This window comes from Equus quagga, chromosome 18, assembly GCF_021613505.1.
Source record: "Equus quagga isolate Etosha38 chromosome 18, UCLA_HA_Equagga_1.0, whole genome shotgun sequence".
Classification (NCBI taxonomy): Eukaryota; Metazoa; Chordata; class Mammalia; order Perissodactyla; family Equidae; genus Equus; species Equus quagga.
In genome coordinates, this window is record NC_060284.1 from 31,625,854 (window position 1) to 31,649,679 (window position 23,826).

Below are 23,826 nucleotides of genomic sequence, written 5' to 3' on the forward strand. Positions count from 1 at the left end.
ACAACTGTGCTAAATAGTAATGAAATTTCATTTCTAGTGAGTAAAGTCTTATCACATTCTATTTAGAAAAAAACAAAACTGCTAATATGTTAAATTTTATTTTTCTTAACCTAATTCTTGTTTAATGCAGACATCTCTGAGGGAAAAAAAAGGGCGTATATGATGGGATATATAACATCCAATTTGGAGCTTTATGTAAATAACACCTGTTCCTTAAGTACCAGCAGCATTAACTGAGGATCAGAATATAAAGATACCAAAAGATTTTATTCCACATAGAAACACATACAGAGGTTCTTCAGGAATAGACACACTTGTGAATATAACAGCAACAAAAAACAGAAAGGAACTAAACATAATTTTGCAAATTACATCGTATGGTGTGATGTCCTAAAACTCTATCCTAAAACTCACTATTTGTGAGGTTGCAGTGATTTTAACATGTTATGTAAATTCACTAAGAAAAATAAATAATGCATTTATTTCATAAAACTTTAATTAGACACATCCTACAATGTATCTTTGACATTATCTCTCCCTAGATATCTCATTGATATTTATCTTCCAACACCAAAGTGTAAATCATTTGATTGTGTTCACCCAGGTGTAGCATACTCAGTGATACAGAACACTCTCCTGAGAAAAGAAATGGGAATTAAAGAAATTAGAAGAAAACAGGTTGCATAGTCTAGTTGTAAAAATAGACACTTTAGGAAAGGTAAGTGTTTAAGTGGTCATAAAAAAGGCTCAATTAAAACTAATTTAGCTTTGTATCTTAGAATTTGTAAACCTACACTTCTGAGCCTTGAACTGAGTTAACAGGACCAAGTTACCCTTAATTGTTCCTTGTTTAACTCAATCAATTAATAACTAATAAAAATTAATTAATTAATTAATTAATAAAGTAGTGAATTATTTCTTTTACATGTGAGATAATATGAACATATACTATTTTAGTTGTGAAAAAAGATAAATACTAATTTGACACAAAATATTTTGTTAAAATAAGCAATGACCCACCTTTATTTTGATTCATTTAAATTAAATATAAATGAAAAAATAAGGCTCAAAGAGGTTAAGGAGCTTACCAACAATTACAGTCAGTCCTAGTGACAGAGCCAAAATTAGAACCCTGGGAATATGGAAAGGTAAAGCAAATAAATTTTGGTTCAGAGCAGTTGAGTTTGAGGTTCCTAAAGAATACTGACATGTCAAACATTCAGAACTATGGATCTGGGGTTCAAGGGGGTGATGTCACACATAATACAGACTTAGGAGACATTAATATACAGTCTGGGAATAAAGACAAAAGAAGTAGATGAGATCACCAAAGGCATGAACGCATAAAGAGGACCAGAGATGAAAGCATCTTATAACGCCTATAATTCAGAGAGAAAAAGGAAGGGAAAAAAAGACAGTGGATTAAATATTCTTCTTAAAATGAATAAAAAAAGATAAATTATAAAAAAAACACGAGATTTGTTTTTCTTTACATTTATAATGACATATAATTGCTTATAGTCAACCAGTACATAACTGTGATTACCAAAACAATGTGTTAAGGTACAGAGGAACTTCAACTTCTAGGCAAAAGTAGGTCACAGGAGGTCAATTAATGTTCCCATTGCTAAAACCTAGAAAAAGTTAGGTAAAGCACATTGAATTTTTAGAGGCATCAGAGATCTGAGAAAGAAAGGAAAATTACACAAACTAAAGTTCCTAAGAGGAGAGAATGTTCTCAAGATGAGCTGAGGAGAAATCAGCAAAACTATTTTAGTGATCTTTGGCATTGGGGAAGAGGTGTTATAATTGGAAAATTAAGAGGACCAACACATGTCTGCTTCCCTACTGGACATATGCAGAATTCTAGTGGTGTGTGGGAGGCTAAAGAGTGAGGCTAAAAGAGCCTGAAAGACAGACAGAAAAAGCGTGCGTGTATGTGGCATGGGGGGACATGAAATGAAAATTATTAGAACGAAAAGGAGAAAACTGACAAGTCTCAAATCATACTTGAAGATTTTAACAACCCTCTCTCAGAAAAAATAAATATTTAAATAAATAAAAATCAGCAAGAATATTGAAGATCTAGATAACACTATCAACCACATCTAACTGACATTTATAGGACACTATACCCAAAAATTGCAGAATAAATATTCTTGTCAAGTCCACATGAAACTCACCAAAAATAAACCATATGCTGAGAAAAAATCAACTTTCAAAAGATTAAAATCTTACAGATTTTATTTTACAGCCAGAACAGAAATGAACTAGAAGTCAATAACAATAAAATGTAGAGGAGCTCCATCAACAATATCAGAGTTGTAGTTGTTCCACATTCTCACCAAAATGTGGTTTGTGTCAATCTACTTAATATCCTCCTCCCATCATACACACACAGACCCCTTAACACCAACATTCCATATCAGAGTGCTACATTTCTTATATTGATGAACCAACACTGGCACATCATTATCCTTAAACTCCACAGTTTACATGAGTCACTCTTGGTGTTTTACATTCTACAGGTTTTGACAAACATATAATGACATGTATCCACAATTATAGCATCATAAAGAACAGTTTCTGTGCCCTAAAATCTCCTGTGCTCCATCTACTCACACCTCCCTCCCAAACCCCTGGAAAGCCCAGATTTTTTACTGTCTCTGTAGTTTTGCCTTTTCACGAACATCATATAGTTGGAATCATACAGAATGTAGCCTTTTCAAACTGGCTTCTCTCGTTTAACAATATGTATTTAATAATAGGCATTTAAAGTTTCCTCTACATCTTTGCGTGGCTTGATAGCTCACTTCTTTTTAGCACAGAGTAATATTCAACTGCCTGGATGTACCACAGTTTGTTTGTCTACTGAAGGACATCTTGGTTGCTTCCAACTTTTGCAATTATGAATAAAGCTACAATAAACATCCATGTGCAGGCATTTGTGTGAGCATAAGTTTTCAATTCATTTGGGTAAATATCAAGAAGTGCGATTGCTGGATCACATGGTAAAAGTATGTTTAGTTTTGTAGGAAACTGCCAAACTGTCTTCCAAAGTAGCTGTACCATTTGGCGCTCTCATCAGCAATAAATGGGAGTTCCCTTTGTTCCACATCCTTGCCAACATTTGGTGTCAGTGTTTCAGATTTCTGCCATTCCAACAGGTGTAGAGTAGTATCTCGTTTTAAATTGCAATCCTCTAATGATATATGACATTGAGCATCTTTTCACAGACTTATTTTTATCAGTCTATCTTCTTTGGTGATGTGTTTATGTCCAGATCCTTTGTTTGTTTGTTTGTTTGTTTTGCTGAGGAAGATGTGCCCTGAGCTAACACCTATGCCAATCTTCCTCTATTTTGTATGTGGGTTGCTGCCGACAAGTGGTGTAGGTCCATGTCCAGAAACTGAACCCAGGTTGCCAAAGCAGAGTGAGCTGAACTTAACCACTAGGTCATGGGGCCAGCCCCTCCTTTGCCATTTTTCAATTGAGTTGTTTATTTCCTTATTACTGAGTTTTAAGAGTTCACTGTATATTTTGGATAACAGTCCTTTACCAGATACATGTTTTGCAAATATTTTCTCCCAGTCTGTGGCTTGCCTTCTCGTTATCTTGATATTATCCTTCTCAGAGCAGAAGCTTTTCACTTTAATGAAGTCCAGATTATCAATCTTTTCTTCACACCTTGGTTTTATACCTAAAAATCATCACCAATCCAAGATCATCTAGTTTTTCTCCCACGTTATCTTCTAGGAATTTTCTAGTTTTGCATTTTACATTTAAGTCTATGATCCATTTTGAGCTCATTTTTGTGAAGAGTGTAAGGTTTGTGTTTAGATTCACTTTTTTGCATGTGGATGTCCAGTTGTTCCGGCACTATTTGTTGAAAAAGATTATCCCTTCTCCATTGTATTATCTTTGCTCCTTTGTGAAATATCAGTTGACTATATTTGCGTGGGTCATTTCTGAGCTCTCTGTTCTGTTCTATCGATCTATTTGTCTATTACTTCGCCAAAATCACACCGTCTTGATTACTATAGCTTTAAAGCATATCTTGAAGTTAGGTAGTGTCAGTCCTTTGACTCTGTTCTTCTGCTTCAACATGGTATTGGCTATTCTGGGTCTTTTACCTCTCCATATAAACTTTAGCATCATTTTATTGACATCCACAAAATCACTTGCTGGTATTTTCATTGGGATTGTGTTGAATCTAAAGATCAAGTTGGGAAGAAATTACATCTCTAATCTAACAAATTAATATGATCATTCTGGCTGCTGTGTGGAGGGAGAAGAGACTTTACAAAGACCAATTGGCACTGTAGTCCGTAACCTTGGCTGCATTCTGGAATCACCTGGGATGTCTTAAAAATATTGATGCTAACTACAGCCTTCCCAACACACACACACACACACACACACACACACACACACACACAATTCTCACTTAAGTGCTCCGGAGTTTGGTTTAGGTACTGGGACTTTTCTAACTCCCTTCCTCCCCAAAATGATTCCAATGTGAATCCAAGGTTCAGAACTACTGAGTTTGAACATTCTGGATATATTTTTAAAGAAGAGTCAATATATTTTCTGATGTACTCTGATGGAATGTAGAGTATGAGAAAAAAGAAAAAATAAAGAAGAAGAGTCAAGAAGGACCCAAGTTTCTGGTTAGGCTAACTTCTGTTGAACTACAAGGTGAGTCAGCACTGACAAGGAAGGCTCAGGTGGCTGAGGTTCCTTCCACGTACACATTCCCAAAGAACTGTGTGCCACAATGGCCTTCCATTCATGCCTTGCCCTCTTTTTTTTTTACCCTTTAGCCTCCTAGTGTTCTTTAGATCTCAGCTTAAGAAACTCCTTTGGGGAATTTCATACTTGTCAAATCATACTATAATTTAGTAATACTTCCTCTTAGCGATACTTCCTCTCCTTTGGAGAACTGCCTTAGTTATAATTTTATATACATTTGTATGGTTATTTGATAAATGCCCACCTCCCCTCCTATTAGACTATGAGGATAAAGCTCATGAAAATTCGCTCATAATTGTATCTCCAGTGCCTACTTGTGCTTTGCATATTTAACAACTCAATAAATATGTGAAAGAATGAGTCATGTATAAGAGTAGCTATCTCCAGAAACTTTGAATGCCACCGTGTTTTCAGTGACTTTACTATTAGACATAAACACTATTAATGTTTGCAAATACAAACATTGCTCTAGACAATAAACATTTTAATGTAATAACTAAGCCCTCTTTCTTAATAAAATCCTCTAAAATGTCATAGATGAGATCTGAGACTTGCAATATAAAACATAACCCTTACTAAAATTCAATTAATTGTACCATCAATCAGTATTTTTAATTATACTCCAATATACATATAAATTTTAAAACTTCTATTGGAACACATAACCATGTTGCAAATATATATGTAACTTTTCCTAAATTATAATCTCCAAATTGTAGATTGAAATTCAAAGTTTATGTAAAGGCACACTGTAATTGTTTCTACAGATAGCCCTTTATAAACCCTAATACCATTTAATCACCAATCACAGATAAGAAGCCTAAAGTCACTAACAGAAATAAATTAATGAAAAACCACAAATAAAAATCTGATAAGCACATATTTCAAGAATACCAATCAAGATCAGAAAAACACTAAGTACAACCTGAAATTTTAAAAACCAATACAATGGAATCATCCCTTTCCGATGGTACTTTCTTTGTTTCCTCGTCAATTACACCCTAACTGTGACTGTTTCTAGGTTTTCAGCTTTATCCAGTGCTCCTCACCAGTGGTTTTGTTTTCATCTTCTCTCATGCTTTTAAAATTAATAAATTCATGCTAATGACTTACAAAGTTTTATGTATATCACTGGCTTCCATCTAAACACTTCCAAAAAAGCTAGCTCTTTCACCAGCAAATCCACCCCTGGGCGCTATGCTTTGAAAGTAGAGACTGAGGGCTCCTCACCCTTCCACTCTGGCACCCAACCTTGTGCTTGATATTTGGTAGGCTCCATAATTGAACTGCAGTCAACAATCAAGAACAAAAAAGGTTTGCCTACTTTTGTTGTAAACACATATGGAAACTACAATCGTTTTCTGAAGCTTTGAAGTTAAACCTGGAATGTAAAAAATACTCAATTTGAATTATGCTACAATAAAGATATGAGTGTGTATGTGTGTATTATATATGCTTTGTGTGTGTATGTTTAATATTTATATATTTTCAAACAACAAAGGTATTTTTTCCAAAGTGCATTTGAAAAACTGAGCACCCTAACAGTAACACAATAGTCTGGATTTAGCCAAGTCCAATTAATATCATGTTACATACTTACAAGGCTATAGAATACAAAACTTAGTTTAAGGAGATTTATTTGTGGCCCTTTATGGACTGTTTGTTAATTTGTTTAAATATACTATTTTTATGTATCATCATATTTAAAATGTATTTGTTGTTATATACAAGCAGATAGAATAATAGAGGCATGCAACAATTTATATATGTCTAGAAAATTTCAGTTTGCTCATATAGTTATAGGTGGCGAATAGTATTTATTAGTATTGATATAGTCAAGATATCCTTCTGGAATAAACATACGATCTACAGAAATATGTGTGACAAAAATATTTGTCATGAGGCTTAAAAACAGGCAGATAATTTGCTGGAAGTACTGAAAGAACAATCAATTCTCTAAAAATTGCAGATGAGCAGAATAATCCTAAATAAATATGAATTGCAGGACAAGTCGTGTATTAATATCAAATAACAATAGACTTTCATTTTAATGGAATGACCAAACTCAAGGAATGATTCTCAGGCTTCAATTAATGGTAGTGACTGGCTCAAACTGGTTATCTAATGCTTTTTAAATTATTTAACATATTTTATTTATACACAATCATTTAACTATAATTATGTGTCAAAACTAGTAATTTTTTCTTTACAGTGAAAAAAAATTCTTATCCTTGTTTCAATATTAAAAAGAAAAATATCTGATTCCCCAAAGAGCTTTTTCATCCAAACTGTTTAAATTTCAACACAATTCTTACTTGTGGGTGGGAAATGTCTCAAGCAATATTCTCTCACAGAATATAAAATTAGAAACAACATCTAAGGGGATGAAGGAAGAAATGAAATATGAAGGAAAAATATGACAATGACAAATATAATACCGGTAAGTAATTTAACCTTATTGTAAATCATTTTTCTTCCCCATCTAAAAGAAAAGATTACTCTAAACTCTCCTGAAAGATACAGGAAGATACTAGCAGAATAAGTGGTTTGTAAACATAGCTCAGATAGCAACTAAAAGTATTACTTCTGTGGTCCAATGACAAACACCCATTTCCACAAAAATGTGATCAAAGTTGATGTATGGAAGGTTTCTAAATAAAATGACTACTATTATTTTTTCTACTTACCAGCCAAAGTAACTGCCCTTAAAATGAGAGAGAGCTACAGGGTTAAAAGTTAGGAAATGTACTAAATTAAACTCAATTTCTTAGGCTCCTTGGAAGACATCAGGAAGCTAAACTTTAAATGTCAGGACCATTTTTAAAAAGAGTTCAGACTATCCATATGGCATCTCATTTAATCCTAAGAAAAACTTCTTCGTGGACTAGACAAAAAATATTTATTCATTATCCACTGGATTCTTAAACATTTATTAATTAAATTTTTGAAAGGGAGTCAATTCCTTAGTCCCACGGGTATAAAACTTTATAAAAGAATTAAAATAATGGACCACAGAACACATCACAATCAATTTTTCCAATTACTATCAGATATCATGTACGCACCTTAGTAGATGCCATGATTATTCATTCATTTGTAAGCAAAACTGATAAACTAAAATATCACAATGTTCTATTTTTATAGATACCACATTGTGGTAAACTAGGGTGAAAGTGAAGAGTAACATTATACTGTTTCATAATGTAGATGGTTCTTCAGTCGCTAGTCCACATTTTAACTCTATAAACCATAAATGTAACAAATTACTGCTAATTGATTAGGTGGCATTGATATCAATTCCTCATGTTGGTTGCACACTGATGATTTTACAATTGCAGTTGGTGATTTAATTCTTAATCATGCTTTTTTATTTAAATGAGTAATCTAGGAAATACAACTTATTCAATTTCAAAGAACAACCAAGAAACTGAAAGCTACATCTCAGTAATTGTTCTACAGTCATTTTTATTAATAAAATTGGAAGAGCTTCACAGTATTTTTCACTAATTATATACCAAAGACAATCACAAATTCATAATATATTTACCAAACAATTCTTTGAAATTTATTTTAACTGATTTATGTCAAATTTATGATTTTTGCTCTTAACTGGGGGTCAGTAAACTATGACTCAAGAGACAAATCCACCTGGCCACCTCTTTCGATAAATAAAATTTTATTAGAACATAGGCGCAGCAATGCAGCCACACCCATTAGCTCACATATTATCCATGTGGCTGCTCTTGTACTATATCAGCATGAATGAATAATTGCAAACAGAGACCATATAACCCAGAAAGCTGAAAACACTATCTGGACTTTCACATTAAATGTTTGCTTACTTCTGCTTTAGACTATCAAACTACCATGCTTTGTCAACGGAAGCAACGAATTCAGAGAAAGTAAATCTAACTTACTAGCTATCTTCACCGATTGTCAGAATGGGACATTTTTTTCCCCAAGAAATAAACACAAACACTCTCAACGGACGGAATTTAGTGTACATCATAATAACCTATAGACATACTAGATAAGAAAAGGTATAATTTTCTGTTAACTGTAATGTGCTAGTATAGGAGAAATATTAGAACTAAATTGCACTGTCTATCTTCTAGAGGAGAAGACTATAACAGAAAAAACAGTATCAGCTATTATCTTATAGTATTTGTGGAATGAACCCAAATTAATTGGAATGGGCAATAACAAAAAACGCCAATGCACTTATAAACAATAATGTATTATCTACAAACCTATTCTATTATTCTTCTTAAGTTGTAGAAAATGCCAAATATAATTACGAAATACGGATTCAAAACATGTAAACCACTAATTTTCCACTTGTAAAAGCCTGATTAAAAAAGCAATTTACTTTATGGTTTACTTAAGCTTTGCGACTACATTAAAATATGATAGTATATACACAACAGCTTGTTAACAAGATTATCATAACATTAAAATCATAATGTGGCACTTCAATTATGGATACTTAAAATTAAAGCTAATCCTCACAGTACCAATTTTTATCTCCTAAATAATTTTAGCTATTAGCTGCTCATTCAAAGTCTGTATCTAAGATGATAAGCATCGCAGACGGAGACTTAGCTCGGCACTTTTCTTTGATGGCAAAACAAAAGCTGTATCCTTTTCCTTCCAGTCTTTAATACACAATCTTTTGCTATTGAGGGAAAAATGCATTTTTTTTTACCTTGGCTAAATGCTATTTATTTATGTTGTTGCCCATGTTGTTGTTTTAAATAGAAACATGCTATCTATCGACCATACATATTTTCTTTTCTGGTTTTATCATTCTAAATGTATCAAGTTGTCATCAAATGGCAGTTACAACATTAATTTCATTTTTTTCTACACATATTGCTTTTAAATAAACATTGTCTAGCACATAGTAGGCACCAGGTTAAACAAACCAATGCTTAGATGAATGAATATCATAAAGCATTTTACAAATATTTAACTGAATTAACCTATGCCTGATTTCATCTGTGCTGCTGTTTTACAAAATTTGTAATCAGTAAGTATGTAATCAATATTTCTCACATTCAAGTTCAAAGTAGAGAAAAAGATTGTAAATATACAATTCCAAATTCATACATGCCAACTGCTACCAAATCCATAAATAATCCGGAAGTATTAATGCTATGGATATATTTGGTTTTAAAACATTAGTGAGAATTAATATGAGACTTTTCCTTTATTCCCCATAAATGGTGAAAAATTAAATTATCTTTGGCCCATCTGAAACTGAATGTCAAATCTTGCTTGCACTCATTCCTGGAGTGAATGAAAGTAACATTCCTAATTTATATGGTAAATAGATGATACCAAATGTGTGTGTGTGTGTGTTGGCGCACATAAGTGTATGTAAAATGTGTGTATACATATACATACACATATTCATATTACACAAATTACATCAACTTAAATAGAATATATAATCAAATGCAATTAATTGCACATATTTTTACGTAATTAACCATTTTCCTAATGTCTAACCTATATTTTCTAAGCTGCATTCCAATGATGTTTATCAGAGTAGCTGCAACTTCATTATCTAGAAAAAATGATGGCTTGCTTTTGTCTTTAGATTTCACAAAATCCTAAAGATATGAGGCCTGGTTGCCCTATTCCTGCGTTAGACGGCATAAACCAAATCCAGGAAGCTACTGTGGGCATGGTGGAATATGTGTCTCTCTATAACAGAAATGATAAAAACAAATGTTTTCCTCTGCTTAGAAGAAAAGATGATACTCTCGTAATTTGCTGGTTTGGGTGTAGGAGGCTTTCAAGAGATTCCTACTGATCCATTTAGTGAAAGAATACTTGGAGAAATATAACTATGACAGGAGCAAGAAATTTGACTAAAATAGAAAGCCAACACACTGTTTCTGAGTCTAATTTCACAGGTCAAACTTCTCATGAAGTTATAAAACACACACAAACACACACATACATGGGCATTTAGGATTATAAAAATAATTTGTTTTTGAAAATAAAAAATATGTTACAAATGTTAAATCATTTGTAATCATTGCTATCATTATATCAGATATTCAGGATTTTTAAAAAATTGTATTTACTTTTCATATTATTAAACAACCTGCTGACTTCACTAGAACTAAGTATTTTGTTAATACTTTCTTGTTTTATTTATTTTATTTTTTTTCAACATCACTTTAAATTTTCTCACAACCTATATTCATTTTCTAAACTACCTATTCATTAACTAGTCAGAAATATTTAGGTCGCCTCCAGCTCCCCCACCCCCTCTTTTTCACTGTTATAAAAGAATTTCGTTGAACCTCCTTGTACATAAATCTTTGTAATCCTAATGGGTATGTGTGAGAAGCAAAGGGACCTCCAAATTCCATATGCTGTCATGCTGCCAGATTTGCTTGACTGGGAGGGGCAGATTTAAATAGAGATAGAAATCTAGAGATCCATAGTACATATATACATATATAAACATACATTTACACACACATAATATATGCACACACACAGACACATACAACTTTATCTACAAGAATAAGATTAAGTAGGATTATGATAATATTCTTACCTTCAAGTCTTATCAGATGGATGAAATTACCCAGCAACAGTCTTTTACTCCAATTCATGTAGAAGAACCAGTTTAAGAAATAGCAATGTAGTTTAACCATTTTGCTTAGCAAGGGATGCAAGACTCATATAAGTAAAACAATAAAACAATAAGCAACTAAAACAATGTCTAGGTACCAGGAGTAACACAGCCCAGTACCACCAGATATTAACATAGGAGTGAAATTAAAGATGTACCTTTTAGTCTAACACATCTAGAAGGGAAAAACTGAAAAATACATCTTTTAAATCTACATGAAAAGTTTAGATTGCTATTTATATTGCTTCTGCCTCTCAAAGTCTATGAGTCTAAAGTAAAGAAACAAGCACATTAAAGCAATTTTAACCTTTTGACTTAATATTTAGAATGTGCTGTTTCTCTTAAAGCTATTTTCCAAGTTTACATAGTTACACTTTAATTTTTAACTCTGTATTAATGGCGGGGTTTATGGCACACCTATAATTACTATTACAGACACCAGAAAAAAAGCCAGGAACATAAACTGTGCAACTCAACATCACCATCTAGTGACAGAATTCCTAACACGTGACAAAACCAAGCAAACTGGAAGAATAGATTTCAGAGACATTATGTGCTGGTAGTTCATCTCTACAATAATAATCTAAATGTAACAGCCCTCAGGGAATAGGCTAGGCTCTGCAAATAAAATATTAACCCCTAACTGGCAATGTTTGTACTCCAAAAATGTAATTTATATTCTCATCAGAGAGGTATATCCACATATCTAAGCAATCTATAATTTTGTGTATTTTCACTGTCAAAAAGCTTCGTACAGTATTTTTACTATTTTTTCTTAATTAACTATATTCTATATGTATCTTTCCTTTTCCAGGATTTGCCACTGCCTTTTCTCAAGTTATTCAATTCAAATACCTTCCAATTTCTTATACCTACTATGTGTGGCCCACTGTTGCCTCTGGAACTGAAAAGGAGACAGAGACACAATGTTTAAAATGGTCCCACTTTGCCCCTTGATGTTTAGCATTTATTACAGGGGCCAAGACAGATACAAAATACGATAATACAGAAATCAAATCACATTGGCATGATAACAGGGTTGAATTGGCAGAGATAAGGAGAAAATATAATGAAAAGAAACTAAGAATTTCATCTGTAAATTCATTATTATAATAGAGATTTAAGCTAGAGTATGCATTTTTTTCTGACCTTAAAATGTTTTTTTCTTATGTCATAATTTTCAGAAATCTTGTACAATATTTCCACAAAGACATGGAACTACAAGGGACTCTAAGTTAGATAAGAAACACTCTCTGTGGTATTCTATATTCTAAGACCATACTGAAGTTTTCCAGTCAATTCCATTATGTATGACAGATGTAAATTCTTTGAAATAAGCACTATACACCATTAAAGGAAAATAACATGTATGAACATTTAAACACTTTATATCTTCATTTTATTAATGTTTCATAAAGGATAAAGCATTCTCTCCTACATTATCCTCATTCTTCATAACAACCCTAAGAAGTTTTTAATGCTATTTTACAAAAAAGTAAGACTAAAAAAAGATTCATTTATCTAAAAGCACAGTCGGAGTCTCAAATCTGATGTTTACTTATCCTACTATTCATTTCATAGTTTTTCTTTCCATTTTTTAAATTTCTTACTTCATTATTTTTCTATTCACTCATAATATGTTCCCATTATAGAAAATTTAGGAGAACAGAAAATTATAAGCCTGCAAAAAGTATCTGTAATCCCATCACCTAGATGTAAGAGCTATTTTGCTATGTTTTATTCCTATCTTTTTTTCTCTGCATTCTTTATATTCAGTAGGGATCATATTCCACATGCAATTTTATTTTCTGTTAAAATCTTCATTTAATAAATCTTCAAGCAAAATCTTCATTGCCATGTTTCCTTAATAGCAGACAATTAGGTTCTATTCAATTTGTTTACTATCATATTCTATAGTTTGAGAAACAGATTCAGATTGTCCATAATTTCTATGTCTTCTGCGTAATATATTTCAGGAAGCTAAATTAATATGAAAAGTGTATGTTTGTTTTAAGGCTCTTATTACTTATTGGTACCTCTTTCCTTAAACGCAGCAGTAATTCCCACTCCTCTTGAGCTCTGAGAATGTGAAAATGGCTCTCTTACCATTCCATCACTAGCACTCAAAAATCTCCTCCCCACCGAATTGCAGTAATGTCAATAACCACGAAATTAGTATTTTTTACGTAATTTATATTTTGTTTGCCGATAGAGTTGAACATTTTCAAGGGTTTCTTAATCATACTTCGCCAATTATCCATTGAGCTCCTAATCTTTTTGAATCTGTTATACACATGGCATTACAGTGCACTTATGTTGTATTTTAATTTTGTGATTTTTTTCATACATAGAGAAGCTTTTTTAATGCAGTCAAAGCTTCCTGATTTCTTCAACTACTTTTTAGCTTACTGTCTTTTCCCCCCTACAAACCTCAAAAAGACAATCACTTCCATACGCTACTGGACTTTGCTGTTTCATTTATTTCATTTACCTTTTTAATATACATGAAATTTCCTTTAGCATGTGTGAGGTGAGAATATAAAGTTTTTTTTTTCCAAACAGCAAAACAACTGTCTCTTATACCACCTGCTGAGTGATTCAACATGTCCTGGATGATTTGGGATACTTTACAATAACTTCATAGGACCTTCATAGGATCTATTATCAATTACAACCACTAACTGGTTCTAAGTAATACACAGAAAATCTCATGAATTTCCATGTTTATCTTGAATCTGACCATATTACTAAGTTCTCTTATTAATTCCTAGGGTGCTTTTGTTGTTAATTCTCTTGGGTTTTCTAGATATAAATCATGCTGTTACAGAATAATAGTCACTTTGTCTCCTGCATATCAAATCATACTTGTTAAATTTGGTTTTACATCCATTACTATGTTATGAATTCACCTCTTACTCTCCATTTTCTGGGAGAGTGTGTATGATGTAGATGTGGGATGTGTGTGACTGTGGTTTAGCCTAATTGTCGCCTCTCCATCGATGAGAATTCCATCGTGAGAGGCAGGTGAACGTCACCTTAGTGACACAAAAATATCCCTCCAGGGCAATGCAATGCTGTCCAACCACAGCCACTAACCAAACACAACCCTTTACATTAATTTGGTAAAAAATAAATAAAATTAAACATCCAGTTCTTCAGTCACACTAGCCACAGTTTAAGTGTCAGTAACTACATGTGGCCAGTGGCTATCACACTGAAGAGAACATACACGGAACGCTTCTCTTATCACAGAAAGTCCTACTGGGCAGCATTGCTCTAGATGTCTCCATGAACCAGAGAACACCGGAAAGAATGCCACCCACATTTTCCTCTCAAGTACACCATATTATAGTCACAACTGACTCTGGGGGAGGTTATTTAAAATTTTTAAATCCAAAAATATGTTTCTCTCTAACATACATTTTCCTAAGCCCAATATTTTCTTAGGCATCTGGTTAGACTTTCCTTTCTGATTCAATGCATTATTCTTGGAAGTCGCATGCCTTTGTACATCTATAGGTATTAAAATGCTAACAACAACCAACCAGGTACATCAACCCCCAGTGTTTTTCCTGAATTGTAGTATTGTACTTCCTCTCTGCCTCTTGCAAATGTGCACATGAGTTTACCATAGCTATCCCAAATTCATCTCTAAACCAAAATCCTCTCCTTTAATCCTCCTCTTTTTTCTCTCTCCCTATATCAACAAATGTATATCCAAACACTCCAAACGAAAACATTTGACTTGCCCTTGATTAGTCTCCTTCTTCTTACCTTTATCAATAATTCACTAAATAGTTATTGAGCACTTACTATATGTTAATACTGTGGTAAGGCTAAGAATACAAAGGGGAGCAAAATAGCAATCCTCCTGCCCTCATGGGATTTATTATCTAGTAGGACACACAAATAAATTGGACTTTATTCTAAAAGCAGAAGAACACTTTAAAAGGTTTTAAACAGGGCAGCACAGATTAAATCAGGTTTATGATTTATTGAGACTATTAAGTCATAACATCTCATCAGGTCTACATTCTAAATATTTCTGTATTCCTCAAACACACTCCCCTCTGTTGACCTCTATACCCTTCTACTTCTATCTTAGTGGGGTTACTGATCTCTCCTGCTCTCTCATTCCTCCACTGCTGCCACTCTGCTGCCCAACCAAACTCTTAAATTATTTTTTCCCATTCTGGGAATGGGCTAAAACTTAATCAAATATCTACTTTATTTATCTAGTACATTCTAGAGTAAGTTGTAGCCACTCGTGCTTTTCACAGAGCCAGCTATATGATCGAGGCTTCTTCACGTCTGGGATCAAAGGGAAGCACAGGAGATGTCTAAAATGATTCATGAGGTAGGATACTGACAAAATAACAGGTTTAAGACTGTACGGCAAAGACTGGCCAGGAAGAGGGCCCAGATGAGGTAGAAAAGAATTGAGCAAGGGCAGATCCTCTTTCTTTTGTTCTAAGCTCATAGAAAAAGCAGAACCTTAATAAATAAGGAGGAATACCTAAACTGGAGAAAGGCCCCAAACACAGCCGCCACAAAAGGTCAATCTTCAGATTTAGTCCAGCTCTGCTCCAGCTTCTTCAGGCTAGACAAGCTTAGGACGAGAGCACCATTGTGGACACCAGGAGCCACCTGAGGTCTGCTGCAGAGGCTAAGCTAATGAGAGAAGAGGATGCTTCCATAACCAAGCTGCCATGCCCGTGGACCAAGAGAACACTACCTTGACTTTTGGGAGAAGGGAAAAGACAAAAGGACTGGGGCTCTGAGTCTTTACATCAAGCATTGACTATTGTACCTATCTCCTCCATGAGACTGTTAGCTCCCTGAGGACAGGGACTGTGCCTTACTCCTGTCTATAATCCCATTACGTGATATATTACAGAAACCCAATAAATGTTTATTAAATAAATGAATGACTGTATCTATCTCTATATTGTGTCTTTTTCTCCTACTGGAATTCAAAGAGCCGTAATATTATCTTCATAGTGGTCATATTTAATCCTGTAACCCCTTTCCTTAAAAACCACAATGACTCCTTGAAATAATTTAAATTCTTTATCATGGCAAACTAGACTTTATATAACCGGCCTCTAGAATATAGTAACAAACACGTTTCCAGCCAGCCTCCTGAGACCAGCCCCTGTGCTAACTGAGGTTCTTGGCAAATTATTCTTACTTGTCTCCCACTGCTCCCTCTCCCTTCTGTGATTCTGAATTGCTCCCATCATCCCTGCCAACCCCATTCTGCTCCATTTCTACCCAAGGATTCTGGACCTATAAGGAGAAATATTACTGAAGAATTCTGCCTATGTCAGTTTTGTGGGAAAACAGGTATCCAAAAAAGCTTGAAAGAATTCGCCTTACATCAGACCACTGAAATACACCTGGCACCTGCAGGCCTCCATGCCTTGGCTCAATACTATTTCCTCCACCCACAAAACTGGCCATCTTTCACGGCCTAGATCAAATTTTTCATCTCTCCATGGTTTTCTTTGATCCAGACCTCCTTCACTCAAGGCAAAAATTTATCATAGATGAGAGAATAATTCATTTTTGCCCCTTTATGCATTCTCTTCTTACTCTATGAGTCACATGGTATTATAACTTTTTGTTTACACGTTTCCATAATCTCACATGTAAAAGGAGCTCCTGCTGCATTTTCTAAAGGCAAAAAACAAAAACAAAAGTGTCAGGCCCACAGTATACAAAACTGTCAAACGCTTTTAGTTACTAAATTATTTAATTGTGTTTAGTGAATCTAAACATTACCAATAACACGTGTGTGTGTATGATAGCTGCAGCCCATGTAAACAAAGTACATTCTAGAGCCATATAATTAAACGCTGAGTGAAACTGTCTAGACTACTGCTTTATCCGCAGCATGGTGGCACATGGAGTTTGAGCAGTTACTCCACCAGGTAATACTTGTTTTTCTCATTAGCTCATCTCTTCTTTTCTAAAAGCAGAATATCCTGGTATTTTCTAAAATGGCAAATAGTACAAAATTTGGCAGCATTTAATAATCTCTTCATACGCAGTTCTCCCATAATTCAATTTGGTGTTTCCTGATGACAAATTTTCTATACTAATTACATGTCCTTCACTTGCTCATTATATTGCCCTCACTCACATGCATTTTCATTCACATTCCCCCTTTGTAATTCTTTCTATGTTTTTGGCCTTCAGTTCTTTTATTCAAAGCTTCAGAGCTGGCATTCTCTTTGTCTTCCTGTGTGTCTACACATTTACTTCAAACTGAATAGACACAAAAATAAGGAGAATAATTGTACTTTTCTAAATAAATATTGGTGTGCATGCTTAATATATTCAAAATTATTATAATGGGCATGTACAAAAAATGATGTGCTCAATTTATAACTGTGGTAGTTTTAGATGGAGGAGAAAGATTATAGTAAAAAACAGGAGTTCATTCACAATTTCTGCATTGGCCTTTTCCACAATATATTTTACACCTTATTTTTAATTTACTACTATTTTCAATAACTTCAACTTTCTGAGAAGGTCTGATTGCATTTTCTATAAATAAAAATTCTCTGTGTTCTCAGTTTTATTTTTCCCTCTTTTTTATTAGTAAAGACATTAACAATAAAATAGGCTCACTTGCTCCAGCTGGTAATTTCTCAGTACTAGTAATATATTATTCCTCTTTTTGTGACATCATAATCATCTATACAGAAGTACCATGTATCTTTGTGTAGAAGCTACTGTTTCCATTAAATTTAATTACCTCCCCCTGTGGTTTTAAATAGAAGTGGCTTCAAAATGAGGGCAGCTTCTATTAAATTTAATTACTTTCCCCTGCTGCTTGCATGGTAAAAGGGAGCTTCTAAATAAGAGCAGCTTCTAAACTAAAGTATATGGTAACTGCGTGTTAGCAATAACAAAATTGCAGCTAAACTACCTTTCTAGGAAGCCCCATAGGCCTATCCTTTCTCTTATTTTAATTTTTTTAACCTTGATTTAAGATTCTAAATAAATGAGCATTGCTAGAAGATATATTTTAAAAATCAACCTGGGTTTCCTAGGCTAAATAAAGGTAAATACACTATTTCTGTAAAGACATATTGGAAATTATCCCACACGAAGGTTCGAGCTCAGAACTCTTAAGATTAATATCATTTGTTGTTGTTTTCCAACTTTAAGGATGACGGGTTTATTCCTCACACATTTTTAATGTCTAGTAGGAAGCCTTCCTTGATTCTGTTCAGATGGATTTCAAGACTCTTTCCTAAAAGTTATTAAAAAGGCATCAAGTTTGGGGGCATGTCAGAGAAATATCCAGAAATAGTAATTTTAAAAAGTGAAAAAAGAAAAAACCATCAGGCTCATTATAAAGTACTATGTTTGAAAGAAAGTTAATCTATATACTTTGTAATAGTGTGAAAATGTAAATCAGTTTAAAAATACTACAATATAAATCTATAAAATCTAATAGAATATGAAATTTTAAGTACCTCTTTTTTAATTAAATATTAATTAGGAGAAAATACTACTGAGTTAAACCACCATTGTACTGTTTATTTGTTATATACAGGCAGAATTTAGATGAACAATATTTCCATTCACTCAGACAGTTTAGTATAAATATAAAACAAGACACCCCTTAAGCATTTTAAGTAACAAATTAAACATTTACATTTTTTACTGTGCACTGAGGCTTAACATTTATGCAGCTTCAAAACCAAAGTACAGCCTCAAGGGAAGTCTCTCCACTGACAAATTAATACCTTAGAGAACAGAGCTGAATGGTGGCAATGAACTCATTTGTTCCCCCAATAATGAAGAATGACTTTTTCTTTACCACATCTGTGACTGTTGCTATGGTGACCCAGACTTACCTCATTGCTTCTCGGAGAGCTCCTCGCTCACCAAGAGTCGTGTGCTTGATGTCATCAAAATTATTCTCCAGCTTCTCGCAATTCTGCAACATATTTAAAAAATGCATTAATCCTCCAACATCCTGAGATAAAATTATATCTATGCAATTATGTAAAAAGATAATTGGTTATATTGATTATGGACTCATGAAAAATATGCACACCACTTTAATTAGGTAGGATTCATTAAAATTGACAGTGTGAATTCAACAGTAACAAAATAAAAACATCTTATGATACAGATGTCATAAAAGCCTTCTTATCAATTTTTCAAAATTGGGTAAATAGAAGAAATGAATATTATATAAAAGTAGTACAACTTCTAGAGTTTTGAGGTTTAAAAATTAGTGCTCTAAAATAATCTCAAGTATATCAAAGCCAATTTAAATCAAAAGAGAAAGTCAATAAAGTAAATTTGAAATCACAATTAACTATATACGATAAATATCTAGTTGTAAAAAAATTAGCATTTACTGACATGGAACAATAGAACCCAGGTATAACATAATATTAAAAGTTCCAACATTTTGGAATCAAAATTTTATAATAGGATCTTTAAATAACAATTACATACATCATGTTTATTTTCAAATATATATATATAAATCTGTGTCCAATAAATAAATAAGTCTAATTCCTAAATTAAGTGATATTATATCAGATTCTTAGCATTACTAAACTGAATTTTCTAAGAGTTTTTTTATTTTACTACATTTTTAACTATATTTTTATATGTAAAATTAACTTAACCTTATACGGCCCTAATAAATTTTGAGAACATAATGTATACGATTAAATTTTAGACTAAAACCTATATCCATATGAATCTTTTGGCACATTACATTTCACAAAGAATTTAGTGGTATTTAGGTAACAAAATAATTGGATTTAGCATTTTAGTTAATTTAACAAAGAAAAACTCAATAACAAACTTTTAAATATTAATGTGTTCCTTCTATTTTAAATCGTAAATAAGTATGCTGGATTTTAAAAATTACAGAATTTAAAATTAATAATTTCCAGTGTGTAAGAATTAACTGACAAAAATCTATTGATACATATAACTCTATTTTTACCTTGATTTCTTGTCAGCCAAATTAAGGTAAATGTCCTTTTAACACATAGTTTACATGCTTTTATAATGAAAATATTGAAAATTACCAAAATGTATCTAAAATAATTTGAATTCTGAATAAAAGCCCTTTTTTAGATATGTAAAACTGCAAATATCATCTCCTACTGTGTGCCTTGTCTTTTCATTTTTTTAGTATTCTTTTTTCATAAAGAGAATTTCTTATTTTTAATGAGATTCAATATACTATTGCTTAAATTTACAGTTAGTGCTTTTTCTGTCCTGTTTAAGAAATCTTTGACTTCCTCAAGGTTATGAATATACTTTCCTATATTCTTTCACAAAACTTTAATATTTTACATTTCACATTTAGATGTGAAATCCATCTAGGAATGATATTTGTACATGGAGAGAAATAGGAAATCACACCATATAGGTAAACAATTAAATCAGTACTATTTATTGAAAAGACCATCATTTCCCCACTGTAATTCATTTTTTCCATAAAGTAAGTCACAGCATAAACGGGGTCTGTTTCTGGAATCCATTATGGCCAACTGCTCAATTTCCTATATTGTGCCAGTACTATACTATTTTAATTACTTATATCTATAATAAAGAACTCCTACAAACAAATATGAAAAAGACAAATAACTCAATGGAAAATGGCTAAAGACTTATATAAATACTATATAAAAGAGAGTATCCAAGTAGCTAATTTGAAAAAAAAATGCTCAACATTATTAGTCATAAAAAAAAATGCTCAACATCATTAATCATGAGGAAGATGCAAAATTAAACCATATCACTACACACTTTGCAAATGCCTAAAATGAAAAAGATGAATCATACAAAGTATTCTTTTAGTATAAAAAGCAACCGAAACACTGCTGGTGGAACTGTAGATTGTTACAACCACTTTGTAAGGTTTTTGGGCAGTATTTTCAAAAGCTGAACATTCAGGCTTAGGAATACACCCAGAAGAAATGTATAAAATGTTCACCTAAAGTCACGTACAAGAACATTATAGTAACACTATTCAAAATAGCCCAAAACTGGAAATGAGTCAAATGCATGTCAAGATGAAATATATAAATAAATTGTGATATATTAATACAATGGAAAACTACACAGCAATGAGAATCAACAAACTAAGTCTACATGGAATAACATGGATACATCTCACAGACATAGTATTGAGCAAAAGAAGTGACAGAGAAAAAGCACATAGCAAAATTATTCCACTTATATAAAGTTTAAAAATAGGCAAAGCTACAATCAATAATCCAAAAAGGAAAATAAGACAATTCAATTTATAAGAGCATAAAAAATAGTAAAATACTTACAAATAAATTTAACAAAACAAGCATAAGACTTGTGCACTAAAGAGTACAAAATATCATGAAAAAAAGACCAGAATAAATGAAAAATATCCTATGTTCATGGATTAGAAGACTTGATATCGGTAAGACGGTACTACTCCCTAAATTGATCTAAAGATGCAATGCAATTCCTGTCAAAATCTCAGCTGACGTTTTTTTGCAGATTTTGACAAGCTGGTTCTAAAATTCATATGAAAATGCAAGGGATTCAGAATAATCAAAACATTCTTAAAACAAAGGAGTAAAACTGAAGGATTCATACTTCCTGAGTTCAAAATTAACTACTAAACTACAGTAACCAAGACATTGTGGTACTGGCATAAGAATGAAAATACGGAGTAACATATATTTGCACAAATATTTGCACACAAATTCATAACAGAGAAAATGTAGAAAACACCCAGAGTCAATGAAATGATGAATGGATAACCAAATGTGGTATACTGATAAAATGGAATATTATTTGGCCATAAAAAGGGAAGTTCTGATACATGGTACAACACAGATGAGCCCTGAAAACATCAGGCTAACTTAAAAAGCCAGATACAAAAGGCCACATTATATGAGTCCACTTATATGAAACGTACAGTATAGGCAAATCCATAGAGAGAGAAAGGAGATTAGTTGTTGCCAAGGTCTCGAGAGCACAGGGGGAATGACTGCTAACGGTAATGGGGTTTCTTTTCAGAGAGATGAAAGTATTCTGGAATTAGTAGTGATTGATGCACAACTCGGTGAATTTACTAAAAACTACTTAAGGTTTAAAAGAGTGGACTTTATGGTCTGTGAATATATCTCACTAAAAGATTTTAAAAATAGGCAAAACTGGGGCCAGCCCCGTGGCCAATTGGTTAAGTTTGTGAGCTCTGCTTTGGCAGCCCAGGGTTTCCCCGGTTCGGATCCTGGGCGCGGACATGGCACCGCTTGTCAGGCCATGTTGAGGCGGCATCCCACATGCCACAACCAGAAGGACCCACAACTAAAAATATACAACTATCTACTGGGGGGATTTGGGGAGAAAAAGCAAAAAAAAAAAAGATTGGCAAGTTGTTAGCTCAGGTGCCAATCTTAAAAAAAAAAAGAAAATAGGCAAAACTAATCAAGATGTTGGAAGTTGGTTAATAGTGACTACAGGAGGTACAAGAGGGTCTTCCCAGAGCACTGTTTAATTCACTTTGTGAAAATTCATGGGACTAAATATTTAAGATCTGTTTACTTTTCCATATGCAATCATATTGCAATAAAAAGTTTTTAGAATAGAATCTGAGTCCTGTTTAAGAAATCATAATGCAACCACATATCACCATAGTTAAAATGAAAGAATGTTTTATTCTTTAATTAATTAAATAAGATTTTATTATTTATTGAAATTCTATACTAAAGATTCAGTTCCTGCAACAGAGTTTAACTTATCCCGATAAGCTCTTGATACTTTATTAACTAAATTATGAATTTTTCTTTCTATAGTGAATAGTCTTAAAGGATGAAATTTATACAATTATAATTGTAAAGATGAGAACTTAAGTTATTTGAATTAGACGCCTTTGAAGAACACTTTTCCAGTGCTTCTGAAATAAAAATTAAGTTTAGTTAGAATCTGGACCTCTAAAGAAGAAAGCAGAGTTTTCCTTTCTCTTTGCCTAATACTGGCAGTCAGACAAAAAAAAGGGGAGTGGGGGGTACAAATATAAATTTTACACTTTACAGATTATAATGCCCTTTCAAATTATTTCTATGGAAATAATAATTTTTTAAAAAGAGTTTTACACTCATAGATGTTCAATGAAGCATTTTTATAACAGTTGAAATATTGGGGAAGAAATTTGAAATTTTCAATAGAGGAATGGTTAAATAAAATACTTTAAATTTGAGGGATGTTATGCATTCATTCTGAATGCTGTTTAGGTAATTTTTAACAAACCAACGTTTATACGTCAGCCTTTAATTTTCTTAAAACACTAGAAAATTGAATATATTGCATGATATGATTATAATTACGGAAAACAAGCAACACCATAAAAGAGCAGAAATGAAATATTAGTAACTCAGATT

General features: G+C 32.8%; 1 protein-coding gene across 1 annotated transcript in view; it reads right to left on the reverse strand.

Moving 5' to 3' along the window:
- The window catches only part of DPYD (dihydropyrimidine dehydrogenase), a 764,091-nt gene that overhangs the window by 641,309 nt on the left and 98,956 nt on the right, over positions 1–23,826 (reverse strand). Inside the window, exon 3 of the mRNA XM_046645669.1 lies at positions 19,282–19,364. Coding sequence (XP_046501625.1) covers positions 19,282–19,364 — 83 coding nt within the window. The remainder of the gene's footprint in view (positions 1–19,281; positions 19,365–23,826) is intronic.